The sequence below is a fragment of the Corvus hawaiiensis genome, chromosome 22 (genome assembly GCF_020740725.1).
Source record: "Corvus hawaiiensis isolate bCorHaw1 chromosome 22, bCorHaw1.pri.cur, whole genome shotgun sequence".
Taxonomy (NCBI): Eukaryota; Metazoa; Chordata; class Aves; order Passeriformes; family Corvidae; genus Corvus; species Corvus hawaiiensis.
In genome coordinates this window covers 7,152,581-7,171,312 of record NC_063234.1, presented here as the reverse complement: position 1 = coordinate 7,171,312, position 18,732 = coordinate 7,152,581, and the positions used below count along the sequence as shown (strand labels likewise).

Below are 18,732 nucleotides of genomic sequence, written 5' to 3'. Positions count from 1 at the left end.
ACAACCTCTTCCTCTAAAATTAGGAAATATATATGTATGTATATATACAAGGAAGAAATTCTTCCCTGTGAGGGTAGGAAGGCCCTGGCACAGGGTGCCCAGAGCAGCTGTGGCTGCCCCTGGAAGTGTCCAAGGCCAGGTTGGACAGGGCTTGGAGCAACCTGGGATAGTGGAAGGTGTCCCTGCCCATGGCAGGGGGTGGAATTGAATCAACTTTTATTATCCCTCCCAACCCAAACCATTCTGCAATTCAGTGATTCTAATTATCAACCTATTGTGTGGAATAACTTCCTGAATGCGACAGAATGTGCTTGCTGAAATTATTCAGCTCCTTTTCTCAAATACACAAGAATATGGGGGGGCCCAGGTTGCTCTTAAAATTAGGTGATTCCTGGGATATTGAAAGGGATTGGCAACAGCTGTCTTTTTATTCACACACCTGTATCTCATTTCGGACCCTGAGGAGCCACTGAGGCCAGACAGCAAAAATCACAGAATTATTAGGGTTGGAAGGGATTGCTGGAGATCATTCGTTTCAACCTCTCTGCCAAGGCAGGGACACCTGGAGCAGGTGACACAGGAATCCATCCAGGTGGGTTTGGAATGTCTCCAGCGAGGGAGACTCCACACCCTCCCTGGGCACCTGTTCCAGTGCTCTGCCACCCTCACGGAACGTTTTTCCTCCTGCTGAGGTGATGCAGGAGCTGTGCGGGATGTAGGGCCCCTGCCAGGGAAAACCTACACGGGAGTGTGTGTCCAGTGATGTACCCAACGCTGCAGTGAGAAACCTCGCCCTGCGGCACAGCTCGGCTCTTACCATGGCTGAGGAGAGAGCCCTGCGGGCAGGGGCGCGGCGGGCGCGGGCCCAACCCAGGCTCCTGCGAGGAGGTAGGGACGCTGCCATAGGCTGAGGGAGGCGAGGGCTAACAAGGACACAGCGGGAGCTCTAGACGGAGAGACGGAGCCCGGGGCGGGCTGGGGACGTGGCGAGCCCGGTCTTACGGGGCAAAACGGCGTTTTGGGCCGGATCCTACGGGGAAAAAGGGCATTTTGGGCCGGGCCCAAGGTCGGGCGCGGCGGCCATGACGCCCTCCCGCCGGTAACCATGGCAGCGACGGGGCAATCTCGCGAGATCTGCTGGCGTGGGCGATAGGTGGAGCACCAGGTCTCGCGAGAGTTGCGCGGGGGAGGAGGTGAGGGGACGGGCAAGATGGCGTCGGAGGGCGACCTGGGCAGGAAGTGGGACCGGTGTGTGGCGGACTCCGCCGTCAAGCTGGGTAAGGGCGGCACGGGCATGGCGGAGCGGGAGGGCCCAGGGAACAGCGGTGGTGGTCCCCGGGGCTCCCCGGAGCTGGGAGAGCGGCCGCCGGCGTGTCCCCGCGGCGCGGGGCCCACTGCCCCCCGCCGCCCCGGGTTCGCCTCAGAGCGGTTGTGAGCCCGGGAGGGGCTCAGGGTGTCCGGAGGATCCGCCCTCATAGCTGTCCCCGGCGTCGGGTAGAGTCGGCGACCCCGGGCCTGGTAAGGTGACCTTGGCCGCGGGCTCGGACCCCCGCCGGGCCCGCTCCCAGCTCTGCGCCCCGGCCCGGCCCCGGCTTACCGCGGTCCGGGCGTGTTTGACCTCTGGTTACTCCCTGTGTTGAATGTAAGAGGTTTCCGTGCGAAATGTGGGCTCCGTAGGAAATCTGGGAGGCCTCCCGGCCGGAATGAATGAGCAGCGGGCAGGCTCGACCGGGTCCTGGCGTGCCGCGACCTTGCCTGCCTTCGGCTTTGCTGCGGCGGTGGGTTTGAATCAGTCTGTGCAGAGCAGTTCGCATCAGGCCGTGTGCGAGGGGGGCTGCGTTTATTAAAAGCGGTAGGCAGCGTGACAGGCTGAGAGCGCTGGCACGTGTTACTTAGTACAGCGTGTGGAGTGTGACATTGAGAAGCTCCGTCCGTGTCCCAGCCCTGTAGTTCTGCCTTTTCGCTAAATAGGGGAGCAGTTCTGTTGGATTTTTTCCGTATTTATTTGCCCTTAAAGTGAGAGTTACGCCCATGCCTCAGTTTTCTGCAGCAAACCATTCGCGAGGTTTCACTAAGTACTGTGAGTTTTAGGGGTGGTGCTGGTGGCAGCGCCGTGCTCGCCCTGTGACCGGCTGCAGAGCGACAGAGCTCGTGGCTTCGCAAAATGTGCTTACAAACCCAAAGCTTTCAATGCAACGTATAGAGCAAGAAATGCAGTGTCTGACAAAAGGTATTCGTTCCATGTTGGTACAGATGTCTCTTTTAGAACCATAAATAATATCTGGGAAATGTGAATGTTTATTTCTTGCTGCTGCAGTGGCCTTGTGCTTAAAAGCTGATGAGGAACTTGGGGGTTTTAGTTGCTTAATACTTTTCCATTAGAAAAGATGTTTAATAATTTTAAGTAAACTGAAACTTCCATTGTTTATAACAGACCTTTGAAAAGTGTCAAGTGCTCCAGAGCAGTGTTTTTCCTTATGAAATTCTATTCAGGTTTGTCTGGCAAACATATCTGGATATGTTTATGTTTCCATAGCATTGGTTGCTTTATCATAAAATATTAAGTTTGCCAAATTATAAACAAGAACTTGTTCCATGCTGCAGCTGTACATGTCAGAATCCTGTACATCCTCTGTCCTGAAGGCTGAAAAAAGTGGATACAGGGTTGATTTCACAGAATCACAGGCTGGTTTGTTCTGGAAGAGACCTTAAAGCTCATCCTGTCCCACCCCCTGCCATGTCAGGGACACCTTCCACTATCCCAGGGTGCTCCAAGCCCCGTCCAGCCTGGCCTTGGACACTTCCAGGGATGGAGCAGCCACAGCTTCTCTGGGCACCCTGTGCCAGGGCTTCCCCACCCTCACAGGGAAGAATTTTTTCCCATTATCCAACCTAACCCTGCCCTTTGTCATTGGGAAGCCATTCCACCTTGGCATGTCTCTCCAGGCCCTTGGAAAAAGTCTCTTTCCATCTTTCCTGTCAGCTCCCTTCAGGTACTAGAAGGCTGCAATTAGGTCACCCCAAAACCTTCTTTTTTCCAGGCTGAACAATCCCAATTCTCTCAGCCTTTCCTCCCAGCAGAGCTGCTCCATCCCCCTGATCATCCTGGTGCCTCCTCTAGACTCTCCCAGCAGCTCCACGTCCTTCCTGTGCTGGGCCCCAGGGCTGGGGCAGCTCTGCAGGTGGGGCCTCACCTGAGTGAGGCAGAGGGGCAGAATTCCCCCTTTCCTGCTGCCCACGCTGGGGGATCAGCCCAGGGCATGGGGAGTTTCTGGGCTGGGTCATGTCCAGCTCTCACCCACAGCACCCCCCAGGTCCTTCTCCCTAGGGCTGCTCCCAATCTGTTCATCCCTCAGCCTGGATTGATCCTGGGGGTTGCCCTGACCCATGTGCAGCACCAGCACCTGTTCCTGTTAAACCTCATGGGATTCCCATGGGCCACTCCTCGAGCTTGCCCAGGTCCCTCTGGATGTCCCTGTCCTTCAGGTGTGTCTGCACCACTAAGTTTGGTGTCTGTCACCTGCACTCCTGACTCTTCAGTGGGCCTTTTGTTTTGATTCGGTGTTTTCTTCCATCCTAAAGTGGCAACAGAAGAAAGAGAACCTTCTTTGCCTCGTGCACTGGTGCTCCAGTCCAGGGATTCCCAGTGTTGGCTTCACGAGGATGCTGAGTAGAGATCTCAGTCAAATTCATGGTTTTCCTTAGACTGCCCAAAAAGGTCACATGTGCTGCATCTCTTTATCTTAGTGCCAGACCTGGTGGGATGGGCTCAGACATGTGTTTCTCTTCACGTGTGAGGGCACTTTTCTGGTTTGTGTGCTTTTACAATTGATCAGTAACTGAATCATTTGTGTTGGCAACCTCCTCCACGAACTGTGTGCTGACAACACACATTTTTCCGTGGTATCCCAGTGGAAATGATTGTTTTCTCTGCAGGGACATTAAAACCTTGAGTGGTCGTGTTGATTGGTTTTGTAATATTACTGCAAAGTTTGCTGGAGTTTCCAATAAATTGTCGAGGGTGGTTGTTGTACTGGAAAGAAGGAAGGAAAGAAAATAAACTTTTTTACTTGAGGATTTGGGTGCTTGTTACATGGGATATAGGATTTGGTAAATGTGTTACTTTTTTTGTCAGACTTTTCCCTTTGGTGACCGCAGTTTCCTTCCCAAACGCTCCTTTACATCCTTCCTGAGTGCTACATCCAGGGAGATCTTTCCAGCCAGTGGCTGGGGAAAAACAAACATTGTGATTAGCCCAGTGTTTTCCCATTCCAGACTCTCTAAATACAGGAAAGCACTGAATTTCTGGAGCCTTGTATGCGGGACATTTCCCAGTGTCTGTGAGAACTGTGGACAGATAACTTCTGTGGATTAGTTTGAGGGCTGGAGGGACATGGGAAACAGAAAAGGGGGAGAAGGGGAGGTAGAGCTCTCAGGCTGGCTTTATTAGCAATAATGTGGTTTTGAATTCCAGCTGGGGGCTGTGCAGCCTGTCCTTAGCCCATCAGGATTCCCACTACGCTGCGTAAGCCGGGGTTTTAAGCCAGGGTTTGTCGTTAGCTCTGTTGTTTGTAGTTGTGCAATGCTGTTTTAGTTGGAGACCAAGCTCCTGAAAAAAACTTGATCTCCTGCCACTAAAACTTCCAAAATAAATATTTATCTTGTGTTGCATCTTTTGAAATGCTGTATTATGTTTTCAAGCTCTTGGTTACTACCTGTGTGGATCTTGTAATTTAGTATTAACTTTTTCCTGTTAGTTCCAAACAGAGGATGTTGTCAGGCGTTGTTAAGACAGTGTTTCATTTCAGTGTAAGTAAACCCGGTTATGCCTGCGCAAAACATTGAGCCATTGTTAAATGGAGCTTGTGGTGACCTCGTTTTTATTAGGGCTGATATTTATTTGTTTTGCTAATGAAGAGGCTGTATCTAGGTGGTTTTGTTCCTCTTCCATTCCAAATGTAGTTGTGAGCACAGTGTTTGTGCGTGGGGGACTGGGTTGTGCTTTCTTAGCTGACCAGGCGCTTTCTGACGGACAGTCCAGGTCTTGCTGGCTCTGGCTTTGCACCATTCTCAGGGCTTTTCACCAGGCAGTCATTTAAATAATTTAACTTTCTGTTCCTTTTTTTGGTTCTGATACTGATTTTTTGTGCAGAAAAGCTACTTGTTACTTTCTGACAGAAAAGGTGTTTGTTTGGGGTGTGGGAACAGAGACTCCAACTACCGAGGCTTTCTTTTCCTTCCCAGCTTGCAAACCTTTCTCAGCTCCTGTGTCCTCCCCAGCCTTCGCAGGCAGTTCTTCCTTTTCAGTAGAGCTCTGCAGAGGAGGGATGATGAAGTAAACAGTGTTGTGGTCTTCCTCCATCCTGCAGGCTCCAAAGCTGGTTCAAAGGGTTGGTCTGTTTGTTTAACTGATGGATAGTTCATGACTGTTTATTTGGAAAGACAATTATTCACAAAAGACTGACAGAGGTGGTTTTTGCTACAAGGCTGTAATTTTGGACAAATTATTATTATGTGCTGTTTCCAGGGGACAGAGAGGCAATAAAGAGTATGTGTGGAAGGGAGGGAGGTTTATGTCTTGGTTTGTTTTGAAGCTGTTGTTATTTTAAATGAGTTGAACACTGTAATTTCCCTGACACTGGAAGGTAATCCTAGGGAAGCTGTTTGCTTCCTGACTTGTGTGTGTGAAGTTGCTGTGTTGAAGTTCATTTTTTTTTTGGAGAGAAATGTTTTTGATGTATGTCTGTGATTGACCAAAATTCAGCCTGGAAGCTTGTAAATAATCCAGTGTAGTGATTTCATTTTCCTCTAATCCTCTGTTTTGACATCTGAAAATAAAATGCTTCTAATTTCCATTTAATAGGGATTTTTTTAAGAGAAAAGGGCACTTTGAATTCTCCTACAACTGTTAACATGATTTCTTCTGGCTTGCATCATCTGGCCTGCTTGAATAGCTGTTCTGTTAATGGCAAGGGTGAAATTGTATTGTTTGTGTCATTCCACAGATTGGATATTTCAGAAAGAACCATTGTATGGATTGCAATGTCAGTATTTTTAAATAATCTTTCACATGGTTGTGAATAGGATAAAGTCAGTCTATATAATGATAAAACTTGATCACACTTTCTGAAAACTAGATTAGACTTTGTCTAAATATACAAAAATCCTGAAATTCCTGTTTTGAAGTGGTTTTTTGCTTGGCAGTTGTATCGTGGTCATCCAGTCTTAACTACCAGGTCAGAAGGCTTGTTCTTCCTTTGGGGTTTTGTTTTTAATGCTGGAGAACAGGGATATTATGTGAGCACACATTGCTCATGTGTGCTCAATGCTCAACTGCATTGTTGTGTGAGCTTTGTTGGAACCCCAAGTTATTTTTCCGTGTCGTACAGAAGATCCAGCTCTACTAGTTGTGTCTTGCACAGAACAAGTAGTGTAAATATTAACTGCTCGTGGCTGTGCAGGGAGGTAGCACAGACAACAAAAAATGTTTTCTTTGGAAGAGTTGGGCAAATGCTGTTCTGAGAATAGGCTTTTAGTCAAAAATCTAACAGCAATATTTAGTTATGATGTTAGCAGAGCTCTGAATACAATGTCCATCTACAAATTAAGGGGGTATTCTGTTGGAAGAAAAAGACAGGAAACTCTTTAGGAATCCAGGTCTCCTCCTAACTGCATTGTGCCCCTGCTGTTCCTCTTGGCTGGCACTCTGGATGAATCAGGGAATGTGCCCTGCTGTGGTGTGTCCCACCAGCTGTGCCAGCCTGCTCTTGGTGGACTTTGGAGCAAGAGAACCCGAGAGAAGAGCTGAGACAATCCATCGGCTAATCCATTGCAGCCTTTGCAAACCCCAGACCTCCTAAGCTCTGCTCCACGGGAAATGAGTCCAAAATGCCCTGACTTCCCGGACCTCTGCGTTAGTGCATTGATAAGATGCCAACTCTGCCTTTTTTGGAGGTGGCATGCAATGGCAGTGCCCAGGGGAAAGGGGCTGTAGCCAAGTGATATTCTAAAGTTTGGTCCTTGAGATGTTACAGCAGTAGGTGGGAACAAGACTTCGTTGGTTTTTTATATCAGAAACAGTTCTCTGAGAAAATGCTTTCAGGGCTGCTGGCACATCCTTGGTGATAATAAATGAATAGCAAGAGGTTTGAGAAGGACCAGACTCCTTTCCTCTTCATTCCCGCCAGTGAGATGCCCCTGAAACTCTTCTTGCTCTCAGTTGCCTCTGTTTCTGAGCTGGGCCAGCAGACGTCAGTACTGGCCAGCCTCTGCTGGCTGGGTGTGAAGCAGCAGCACTGCCCACCCTCATAGCTGGGCTGCAAAAGCCCTGAGTGTGGGTGTGTTTACTCCTGCTAAATCTTTCTTTTTAGCAATGTTACTGTTTTTATTAGCAGAACATGTAATTGCAGTAAGACAAGGTAAAGTTTCCTGTCAGAGGGGTATTTTCTGTATTATCAGAATATTGCTGGTTTTTTACATATGAGCTTCTAAAGCAAGCACAGCCCTGATTTGTCTAAAAGCTTGGTGCAATATTGATCACAGAATCCCAAAATGGTTTGGGTTGGGAGGCACCTTAAAGCTCATCCAGTCCCACCCTCTGCCGTGGGCAGGGACACCTTCCACCACCTCAGGCTGCTCCAAGCCCCATCCAACCTGGCCTTGGACATTTCCAGGGATTGGGCAGCCGCAGCTGCTCTGGGAAATCTTTGCCAGGGCCTCCCCACCTTCACAGGAAAGTTGCACTATCTCATCATTGAGCAGCTTCCACTCCTCTCCCCTTCCCCTTCTAAAGGAGGGAGAAAATGTAGTGCCCTCAGGTCTCACAGTTCATTCACTGGTGTGAGGCTGGAGTTTCTGGTCCAGTATCACCGTGATTCCTTGGGAGATCACGGGCCCTTCGTGCTGCTGCCTGTGCCTCTGCTGATGTTTACCCAAGGTTTGCCTTTGAGCAGCACTTGACCTGACCCTGAGTGCTTAAGTGTGAAAGCAGCCCCTGAAAACATGTCAGGATTTTTGATTATAATGATATTTGGATATTAATATTTTGTTATTCCAATTTTTCTGGGTTACTACAGTCAGATGCTGGTATAAAACAAAACACTCTTTTTTCTGCTTCTTTCGTGAGTACTTGGTATATAATTTCACTGTGTTTTCTTCTCGTGTCCTTGCTCATTTTTCTGTCTGCTCTGCAAACAATCCACACCACAGGGGAGATGGGAATGAAAGCTTCAAAGTGGATGTTTGAAGAAAATCTGGTTCCTGCCACTAAGACCTTGCAAAGAGTCTGCTTAAAATTAATTCTCTCCGTAAATAAGTGATTTCATGGTCTCGGATTTCTAACTGGTGCTAAGTGCTGCCCTGTGAAGGCCCTGGTGTATGAAGGCAGCTTTCCTCCACATTTTTGCAAAGCAATTCTTTATGTCTCTTGTCAGAGTGGGATTGGAGGCTGAAGCTCTCATTTTTGTGTTTGTGTGTGTGGAATGGCAAAGGAAAATAATAGTTTTTGTTTTGGGATTAAGTAATTGAAAACCTTCCAGCTGCTGTAGTAACAGCAACACATCTACCAGATGTCAATGAGCATATTTTAATCCTTCTATTTTAAGTTTCAAGCTATTGAAAAAAAGTACATCTAGGTGTGGCTCTGTTAATAGCTGCCTCAGCCTGTATCTACTTGGGTAGCCTAGGAAAGAACCATGTAGTATCACTCTTGGAGCGACTGCTGATTAAATTTATAGAAAAAGCTTTTCCCAGATGTTCTTATGGGGCAGGAGCCCATCCTGAAGATTTGTGTTTCTCTCCGAGACACTTTTATGATGTCCTGTTGGGTATACAGCGCGTGCTCTCCTGTGTGTTAGATTGACTGGCGGTACCAGGACGTTTTTCTTGGAAGGTGTAAGAGCCAAAAACATAGAAAGAAAAAGTTTTGGCGCCTGGGCTCACTGCCTAATGCCAATTCCGTGTGGCTGGGACGCTCTGTGTGGCTGGGACGTGTAGTGGGGAGCAAGGGTGAGGTGCCCACACAACTGTCCTGTCCCCTGTTGACACTGTAAATGAGTTTAGGCTGAAGTGATGGATGTGGGGTGGAAGAGGCTGTTTTTCTAGTTAAACATTTTAAACTGTCAGAGAAGGTGAAAAATGGGTTGTACTCTTTCCTGTGGTCTTTTCCTCCAAAGAGTCTGTCATGCAAGAAAGGGAGGGAAAATGTGCCTGGCGTGGATCAAGACCTTTGCTTTGCCATGTTCGTTTGTTTTCATTGTAAGATAAACCTTTCATGTTTTATTGTCACAAAGTTAAAGCCTGGCCTAGAGGTGCTGATCTTTAGGAGGAACAGCTGGAGTGTCCCCTGGTCAGGTGGGAGGCTCTTTGAAGCGACATGTTGCCTTTTTAAGAGGAAATGGAGCATGTGAGAACTTAAACCTGTAAAACTCATCATCAGCTCTGCCATTGTTTATCTCTGGTGTAACTTTATATAGAATTAAAGTGAAATGCATTACTTTGCTCCCGAGGCAAGATGGTTTTGCTCCCCCTTGGTCTTGGAGACACAGGAAATGACCACATAACCACAAATACTTTCTAGTGGAATGAAGATGAGTGACAAACTTCCCGCAGAAAGAGGTTCTTAACCAGACGGGCTAAGGAATTAAATGTAGCTGAAGCTTCTGGGTTTAAGTTAAAACCAACTTCTAGCTGTTCAAGCCAAGTAGAAAAGAGTGAATGCTGGACATGCAGTGGCTGGTGTGAGGGGCAGATCTGGTGTTTCCAGTAGACAGGGGGTTGTGATACAACAGTTGTGAGCACAGACTGTGCCTCAGTCAGGAGAGGAGTGAACCAAGCTGCCTTTGAGATGAGGAAAGCTAAGGTACTCCTTTGGCTTTGTTTCTCAAGTTGCCTTCTTGTACAGAAAGCCAAAACCCATTAGCTGTCAGATCTCCTTCACTTCTCTGTAGCATTTTCATTACTTAAAGCTTAGCTATCATACCATCATTTTTTTGTACTAATTATCACTGCAGACTCCTTACAGCTGGAACAAAGTGCAATGATAGCCTCTAAAATGGCACAAAAAATGCATTTGCATGAAGAAGAACAGTCCCTTCAAATGAGCTGCTTCAGAAAAAGCTTTCTTAAGAGAGAGTAGTTTTTCGTAAGTCAGTCATGCTGGACCACATCTGTTTAACAGTGGTGTTAGTGTGGGGGAAGGCCTAGTTTGTGTTTTAGGCTTAGGCTGAATTGCAGTTGACATAAATAATAAATTTTTCACCTTTTAAGTGTATCCTGTAGCTTCCCCCATGGCCAACAGCAAGCGGCATTGATGGTATCTGAGTGGAGTCCTTACAGAGGGGCTGTAATGTGAGAGAACACCTGAAGGAGGTGAAGAGAGTACGAGATAATGATAATTTCTGGAAGTAAATGGAAAGAAACTAATTATAGCTGCTTCCTTAGTGCAGGGTTGTCTTAAGACAAGACAGGAAGCAGTTCACCACCAGGCTGGTGAGAAGAATGTGGGTTTGACTGGTAACATGGAAAATGTGGTGACATTAGAAACTGCCCAGGCTGTGCATGGAGATGATGCAGAATTTGTCATCCTGTAAATCATTTCTCATTGATTAGCTAAACTGTTTGGATTGGCAGAGGGGACCTTCCCAGGGACAGGAAGCGTAGGACCAGGATCGCTTCCTCGTGGCAGGGCTGCTGAACCGGGCACTTCAAACAGCGCCTGGTGCTGTCTGAACAGAGAGAATTCCCCCACCAAGTCCTTGTCAGCCCTGAAGTGCAACAGCCCAAACCAAACCAGCACAACTGCAGAGTGCAGGAACAGGCTGGCAGAGGAGCTGGGCCAGGGAGCCAAACAGGATGGATTCTGGAAGATAGTGATTATCCTTAATGACATAAACATTGTGGGAGAGCCAGCACCAGCTGGACTATAGCAAAGGTGCGGCAGGAAGGCTCTGTTGGGAGGGGGCTGGGGGGATTAGAGGGGTGAGCTGTGGCTCTGAGGGAGGCCTGATGTCTCTTCCAGGCTGCGGGTGAGCACTGCTCAGTGCCACGGGTCTGAACGAGCTGCTCCAAGGAGTGTCTCTTGCTGTCTGAAAGGCACAAAACCCGTGACGCTCTGAGCAGACATCCGAGGATCCGAGACTTTCCCTTAGCTGTGCAAATGATTAGAGTGAAAACCTGACCTTCTGCGAAGCGCTTGGGCTCTAAAATGTCTGGGGGAGTTATGTCAGGATCGCTTGGCAGGCGGTCAAAGCTCTTCCTGCATGTTTTGTAAGCCTACTCCGAAGTTGTAATGACCTGGTAAAGTAGTTACCTCTGGCACAACTGAAAAGCTGTAGTAAAATGAAAAGGGTTTTCAAATCAACTCCCATTTCCAGCTCTCAGTAAATACGGAGAGTAAAGTCCTAGCAGAGAGTGAACGTGAGGGGGTTTGCTCAGGTCACGTTTGCTCACCTCTGTTCTAATATTCAGGGGTGTATAATCAATAAAACACATGGGATGCTTAGTTAAGGTATGAGGTGGTGCATCCTAATGTACTTAGGATGTCAAGTATTTTTTGAGTTCCTCAATAGAAACTATCAATATACTTTTTACAAGGAAAAAGTTTTGAAGAGCACAAGGAAACTTAAAAAAAAAAGAAATGTCATCCTATATGCCATGAGGGTACAGGATCCTTGGCATTGTTCTGGACTCAACTCACTTACTGATGCATTCAACAGGATCACATGCTTTTAAGAATATAAAAAAGTATGTATTTTAATTAGTAAACTTATTATATAGAAGTTAAATTTCTTGTATTGAAAGGAGAGAATTGAAACCCATAACAGGATGTGTTTGCTGCAAAATAAACCTGAAGCTGTTGATTTGGTTTTTTTAATGAGCATGACTGATTTTTTTTTTTCAGTTTTCAAACTTTTGTACTTCCATGCCTTATCTAAAATTCTTGTTTTTAGTGGACATAATTAAAGGTAGAATTTGCCCACTCAGCTGCAAGTTTTCACTGTTATATTTATTGGGTCCTGAGAGGAGTTTTGCAGACTTGCCTGACATCTTGCACAAAATCATAAGCTCACCTTCCAAGGAAAGCAAAAAATTATTTTTAAATGTGCCGAGTTTTTTAATGGCACTGAATAATTTTGTTTCAACTGCTGCAGTTATTTCTATATATAGTATAAGGATGTGAAAAGTCATTCACTCCTAATGTGTTTAAATATGCTCCATAATGAATGTTGTGGATGTGAAAGATAAGCAGCCTGGAGCTTTCTTTGTAAGGTATAGGGTAACACAAAGCTTCAAAGTTCTGCTGCCCTCAGGACACACATTGAAGCAGTTAAAGTAGTGAGATAGACGAACTACAATGAGATACTCATCTGCAGAATCTAAAGCTCAAGGACACAATAAGTTTTCATTTAAATGTTTCTCATTTGCTGACAATGAGCCAAATAAATTTTAATTCCACATTGTAGATGGTGACAGAAATTCAGGAACTTCCCTGGGATGAGAGTCTGGTTTGTTTCCCAGATAGTTCTGATAATGTACTTACAACATATGTTGGGATTCTAATCTGAATTCACTGCTTACAGTTACTTCAGAAAACAAGAATTGTTTTTTTCAGATTTGTTACGTAAGAGCTCTTTGGTTTGGTGTGCTGAGATAACATGTAGTTGGATAGTCATAGTCTGGTGTTCATAGTCTGATATTCCCAAGTTGGAATAAAGAATTGCTGTAAAGAACTAAATAATTTTCCATTACTTTGCTTTATCTTTGTCCTCACTCGCTGCATTTCTTCTTACAGGTGCTGGATTTGGATTAGGAATTGTTTTCTCAGTCATCTTCTTCAAAAGTAAGTACACTGCATTAATCTTGGCTCTCTGGCTTCCCAGTTTCCACCTGCTGTAGGTGCAGTTAAAGGTCTTTGAGGCAGGTAAAAGTTAGTCAGCTTGCTAGACCAATTCTTCCATTGTTTGTCCTGTCTTTTCCGTGTAAATGGAGTTCCCAAAACTTTTAGCTGTTGTGTAACAAGGTTGTTATCCATGCTCCTCCTGTGCTCAGCTCAAATCCTGGAATTGCAGGAGACCCTGAGCCAAATCACTGGAGCCATGTGTCTAGACATCAGTTTATGCCAGCCTCGCCAGGGCTTTAAAACTGATCTTAGTTCTTCAGTTGTGCTTTAAAACAGAGTAATTTTCAGTAATACCTTGAATTCAGAGATTGCTCTCGGTTAAGTTCTAAACTTGTGTTACTGTTACTCTTCTTCTGCAGTGGGCTGGTTTGGAGGATTTTAGAACTTGAAAATGCCTAGAATGCATCTTCTAGTAATTTGTTCTTTCTCGGTGCTTATGGAACAATACATAACAAACAGCTTTCCTTGACTTTACTTTTTCCTCTCTGCTTGCCTCTTCCACAGGAAAGGCATGGCCTATTGCATTTGGGTCAGGGATGGGGTTAGGAATGGCTTATTCCAATTGTCAACACGACTTCCAGTCTCCGTATCTTCTCCATGGTAAATTTGTAAAAGTAAGTATCAATGCCACCTACTATTGATCGATAGCTGTTTGTAAGTCAGCATATCCATTTACATGGATATTCCTCTGCCTTTCCCAAAGGAGTGCTGGTAGGAAGAAATTTGTGTTGCCAAAGCTGGAATGTTCCCCTGCTCTTTAATATCTGGTGTGTTTAACAGTAAATTTACTAGACTGAATACATGGAATTAGTTTAACAGATCCCGCAGGTAGCTTTTCCCACAACCTGAAAACACAATAAAAATACATGTCAGGAAAGCAGAAAAACTAAACTAATGTTAAGGTTCTTCAGACTTTAAAAGAGATGAGCTGGGAAGAAACTGGAAGTCATGTCAGGCACGTCAGGTAGACCTGCCTGTGGAAGCAGATCTTTGATCTTCTGTAGGGTTTTTTTTCAATATGAAAACACTGATCACTTGGAAGTTTTGTGTCTTGTCTGTCTGGATAGTAATGTAATAGTTAGTCTGGAAAAAAATGTACCCTGTAAGCAGTTTTGAAGAGGATAATTTCGAAGTAAAGTATTTAAAAATAGATTAATTAGCAGGAACCGTTTGTGCACTCACAACCTGGCTGCAGTGCATCCGTCCACAAACTGACTCCATTAGTGTTTTCTTAATTTCTTCAAGTGTCAAAGTTGGGGCTGTTCTCGTGGTAATTTATCATTGTGGCATCTGGAAAACAGAAGTGTGAGTGTGTGTTTTGGATCCACAAACCCATGGCCTGGTTAAATCATTTCAGTGACCCTGGTGGAGAGGCGTCCTCCAGGACATATTCACAGTTACTTCAGAAAGTACCGAGGTAAAATACCCTGCCAGGAGCTTTTCATGCAGGACACGGAGTGCAGAAATCCCTCCTGTGTTGCTCCTCTGCCTGGTGCAGGAGGCCTGCAGGTGTTTCCAGGCTTTTCCTGATGCTCGTAGAGCTGCAAGTAGAGCCTAGTCCTCCTTAGATTTACTGGCAGATGAGCTGTTGCCAGCCTTCTGCAGCCCTACCAGACACACCTGCTTACAAATATTTTCTCCAGCTGCCTGTTAAAGAGATTCTCCAACAAATAAAATCTTTGGAGAGCAATATACAGAAACTGACTTGGATGCAGCTGATCAGCATTGCCAGCTACTGCCCAGAATCAAAATCTATGTGGCTCTTCTGGCTGGATTTGTTAACATTAAAGTGTGTTAGTTTTCCACATCATCCTGAGATTATTTCTCCAGTTTGTCTCCAAAAAAAAGCTGGAATGACATGTCTGTGGCTTCATGTGAGTGATAAATGCACTGTTTACATGTTCTGAGAGAGCATTATTCATTCAAGGGTGCTTGTTCCTAGGGATGTTGGGCAGCAGCAAACAGAGTGTCCGGTCACCCTAGGAAGGGATTTTATTTGGATTAAGGACTAATTTGGAGCAGGGGTGGTCCTTGGAAGCATGAGGTAACTGGAAGGACACTTCAGATGCCTGCATGGCACAAGACAAGTAGTTTCCAGTGCACTGTCTCCATGACTTTCTCTGGCACAAAGTGGCTGAGAGAGGGAAAATGTGGATGAAGCCATCTAATGGTTAATGTCATTAATTCCCTCCAAAATGTCATGTCATGGGTAATGGCTCCAGGGTTATTACAACAAAATTATTTCATTTCTCTTGGTTAGGAACATGGAAAATATTGTTGCATTATCACTCATCTGTTTTTTTCCTAGAAAAATTTGTTATAACCAAACTCTGTAGGATTTCCTGTACAAAACTGAGTTCTGTTCAAATGCTAACTTGTCAAAATGAGAGAATCTGCGAAAAAATCAGCTTTATTAGAGAGAAGTGTAACACAGATTAACTTGGACAAAATTATTTCTGTTTTTCTGAGCCGGTCGAGTTCACAGGATCACAGGAGAACTCAAGTTGGAAAGGACTTCAGGGAGGTCATGGGGGTCAGCTGTGAGGTCAGACCAGGTTACTCAGGCCTTTATCCAGTTGGGATTGTTGATTCTTCAGGATCAAGTTCTTAATTCTGAGTCCTGAGCCAGAATAAGAGAGGACAGAGGACCTTCACAATACCAAATAATCAGGAGATGGCAGAGTGACTTTGCAGCTGTTCTGGCTGTAACTTGGATCATCACAGTGCCCATCCTTTGGGTTAGAAATTCCATCATGAAACCCCAAAAGAATACTTAAAATGCAGAAAAGTTCTAATTTGTGGTCAGAATTTTCTGAGGGCTTTTTAAGTAATTTGATCAAGTGGTTTTCACTGTGACTTCAGCAGAATTTAAAATCAACGTCACAATTATTTCAAGGCTTAAAATGCTATGGCTGTGAATTACACAGCCTAGATTTCATTGCAAAATGGAAAATATCCTATTTTTCAGGTTATTCAGCCTGTATTATCACTTCAACCCCACAATCCTGTACTTTGATAGGACTGTGGATTTAGATTGATGTGCAAGTACACAAGAAGGCAACTGCAGCCTTTCCTCTTGCCCTTTGTGGCTTTGATTTCAGTCTGATTTCGCTTCAGCCTGTGAATAGTTAACTTGACCAATAATGTGGGGTTGTTTGAAGTACCCAATTTATCAGAATGGAGGGTTATGCATGAAAACATGGCATGCTTCTGGCGTGAAACAGCTGCTTAATTCCTCCATACGCAACTTCTTGCTTTAGCAAAGGATGAAAATGTTCCTGTGCCCTCTGGAAATGTTACAGAGCTCCGTGACTTGCTTTACATCCTGCAGCACCTTCCATGTAAGGAACCCAAATGGCTTTTTAATAATATAAGCCTTCTTGCTTTACAGGAACAGTGACTAATGGCTAAGACTATCCCAGTGGGAAGGAAGGAGAAATCAATGATTATTCCTCAGGAATACTGAAGTGCCCCTGGAATAAGCCAACATTCTTCAGTAACGATCACCAGTAACTCTTTATACTCCAACAAACTGTTTCTGTCTATGAAACAAAGTTCTGTTGCTTGTTTTGTATCGTGTCTGAAAAGTGCAAGGAAGAGCTCTTCTGGGAAATAAATAAAAGAAAAATGGCCTTCTCTGGTGTGTTGACTTTGTATGTGAGTGAGAGAGAGGGAGAATGGAAGGAGAGACCTTCATTTGGAGTAGCCAGCAGCTGGGACCACCTGGGCCACTGGGAGAGCTCCTCAGCAAAGCCAGCCATCGTCTGTTCCTCCCCACTCCTGAGAGCAACCCCCATCCACCATCCAGTTCAAAGAAGCATTCCCACCTCATAAATCACCCACTACACCCCTGCTGCTTGTGCCGGTGTTTGGAGAGGAATATAAATACTCCTATGTCCTGTTTGTACAGTTGCTCTTTAAAATTGGAATTTTGTCCTCTCAGAAGAGGCAGAATCCAAACGGGTAAATCCAAACCGTGTGACGGATGCAGCAAGGCCCTGCTGTCTGTTGTAGCTTTGGGTCATGGAATGACCCCTGTTTGAAACTTCCCAGGATAGTGGGTGAGTTAAACACATCCTCATGCCATCTGGCTCTCAGCTTACCCTTTAGGCTGATTGTTTTTGCACCCCTCTTCCGTGGGAGCACAGAGAGGTTTCAGCGTCTCAGAATGGGTCACAACTACTTAAAGCTCTTTATTGCCTTGGCAAGACACTGCTCCGAGTGCTCTCTTCCTTACACCTACCCCAGTCCTTGTGATGCCTTCTTGGCACATTGTCTACTGCTCTTCCCCTGGCTCAGGGGCTTGTCCACTGCTTCTTTACTCAGCACAATTTTCTAGCTATGGAGATAACTCTCTCAGATGTCTTTCCTTTGTCCCACACTTGTGTGTCGTCCCTGTAGCACAAGGAGTGAGTGCATGTCTCAAGATGGAAATGGAATGGCGTAGGTTGATACAGAACTTCCCTCTATTGAAAGCCTGTTGTGCTGCATGGTGAGTGCCGGTAGATGGAAAAGTGACAGAGCAACTCCTCCCCAGAAAGGAAAACAAGTTGTATGATAGTTGTTTTTTAAACCATGCCAGGAGAGGAAGGGGATGGACTGAGGGCAAGACTGGAGTTCAGAGGGCTTGAGAAACTCCTTATCTTACGGGCCTGAGGTGTGGGTGCTGCAGCAGCCCTGCATCCCCACCTCTCCTGGGCACTGCTCTGTGCACCCTGTGCTCTGGAGAAACGTGTTGAGCTGTGCCCAGAGTCAACAGACACTGAGGAGCTTGCCTGGAGCAAAGGACTTGTGAAATAAAATAGCTCCAGTGCCAGAGCAGCATTAAGACTGTCAGAGCGTGATACCATCCAGGTCCGTTGCTCCAGCATGTCCTCGTTTTTCCACCTCCTCCCTTGCCGGACTGCATTCATCAGTCAGGTCAAAACAGCTTATTGAAAACAGGATCTCTTCCTTTCTTCCCAATTTTGAATCATTTTATCCGGCCCCAATTTTTAATTTGAACTATGTACTTTGGAACCATAGCTCCTCTGTGGTTTGGAAAGGGGTTTTATTGAGTTCTCCGTGTGTGTGCTGCCTGAGAAGTCTGAGAAGCCAGTGGGATCTGCTGGAGAGAGGAGCATCAGCCTGGGCAAGACCCAGAAGAACCAAAAGCGCTGGCAGCACCCAGCACCCTGTCAGTGTGCAGGGAAAGCTTCAGCTCCTGCTGAAAGCTTCATCTGGGCCGATGATGAGTTCAATTTTTGTTTAGTGCCCCTGGTAACAAGTCATCCTGTCCTGCCCTTACATGCTCTGCTTTCAGCTCAAAGATGACTTCCTAGAGTTAATTCTTACGTTGGGCTACTGTGGCCTGTGGTCAAGTGGTTCTTCTGGCCCTGGAACTCAAGAGATATGGATTATAGATATCGATCCCGGTGTGTCCTTTATTGATAGAGTAGAATAATCAGAACAAAGTTCTTGCTCATTAATGTGAAGTCAGCATCGGTGAGTGTGGGAAAAGTGCACAATTCTAAAAGTGGAATTTAAATTTGTCATTGCTTTTTAAAAGCTTAACTTTTTGGTTTCCTTCACAGCTGCCTTGCTTCTTGTTGTCTGTGTTGATGTATATATATATATATATGTATATGCACATAAACTACCACGTAAGGGTCTGTATTTGTTTTGCTTTATTTAATTAAAGATGTATTATCCCAAACCTATGTTTGAACCTGTCCATGTAAGCTGTGCAAAATATCTTCTTGTGAGGACAAGTCTCCTCTTTCCCTCTGTGGGGAAGGAGCCTGTACCCTTCCCAGCTGAGGTTGGAATAGGAATGGTTTCCTGCTGCTTGATTT

General features: G+C 45.6%; 1 protein-coding gene across 1 annotated transcript; it reads left to right on the top strand.

The window, feature by feature from the left end:
- Positions 1 to 1,155: 1,155 nt before the first annotated feature.
- Positions 1,156 to 16,534, top strand: MICOS10 (mitochondrial contact site and cristae organizing system subunit 10). The gene is made up of 4 exons (XM_048326485.1): positions 1,156 to 1,277; positions 12,791 to 12,838; positions 13,403 to 13,512; positions 16,290 to 16,534. Exons 1-4 carry the CDS (start codon positions 1,211 to 1,213, stop codon positions 16,296 to 16,298), a joined length of 234 nt encoding a protein of 77 aa, XP_048182442.1. The 5' UTR covers positions 1,156 to 1,210; the 3' UTR covers positions 16,299 to 16,534.
- The last annotated feature ends 2,198 nt before the right edge of the window (positions 16,535 to 18,732 follow it).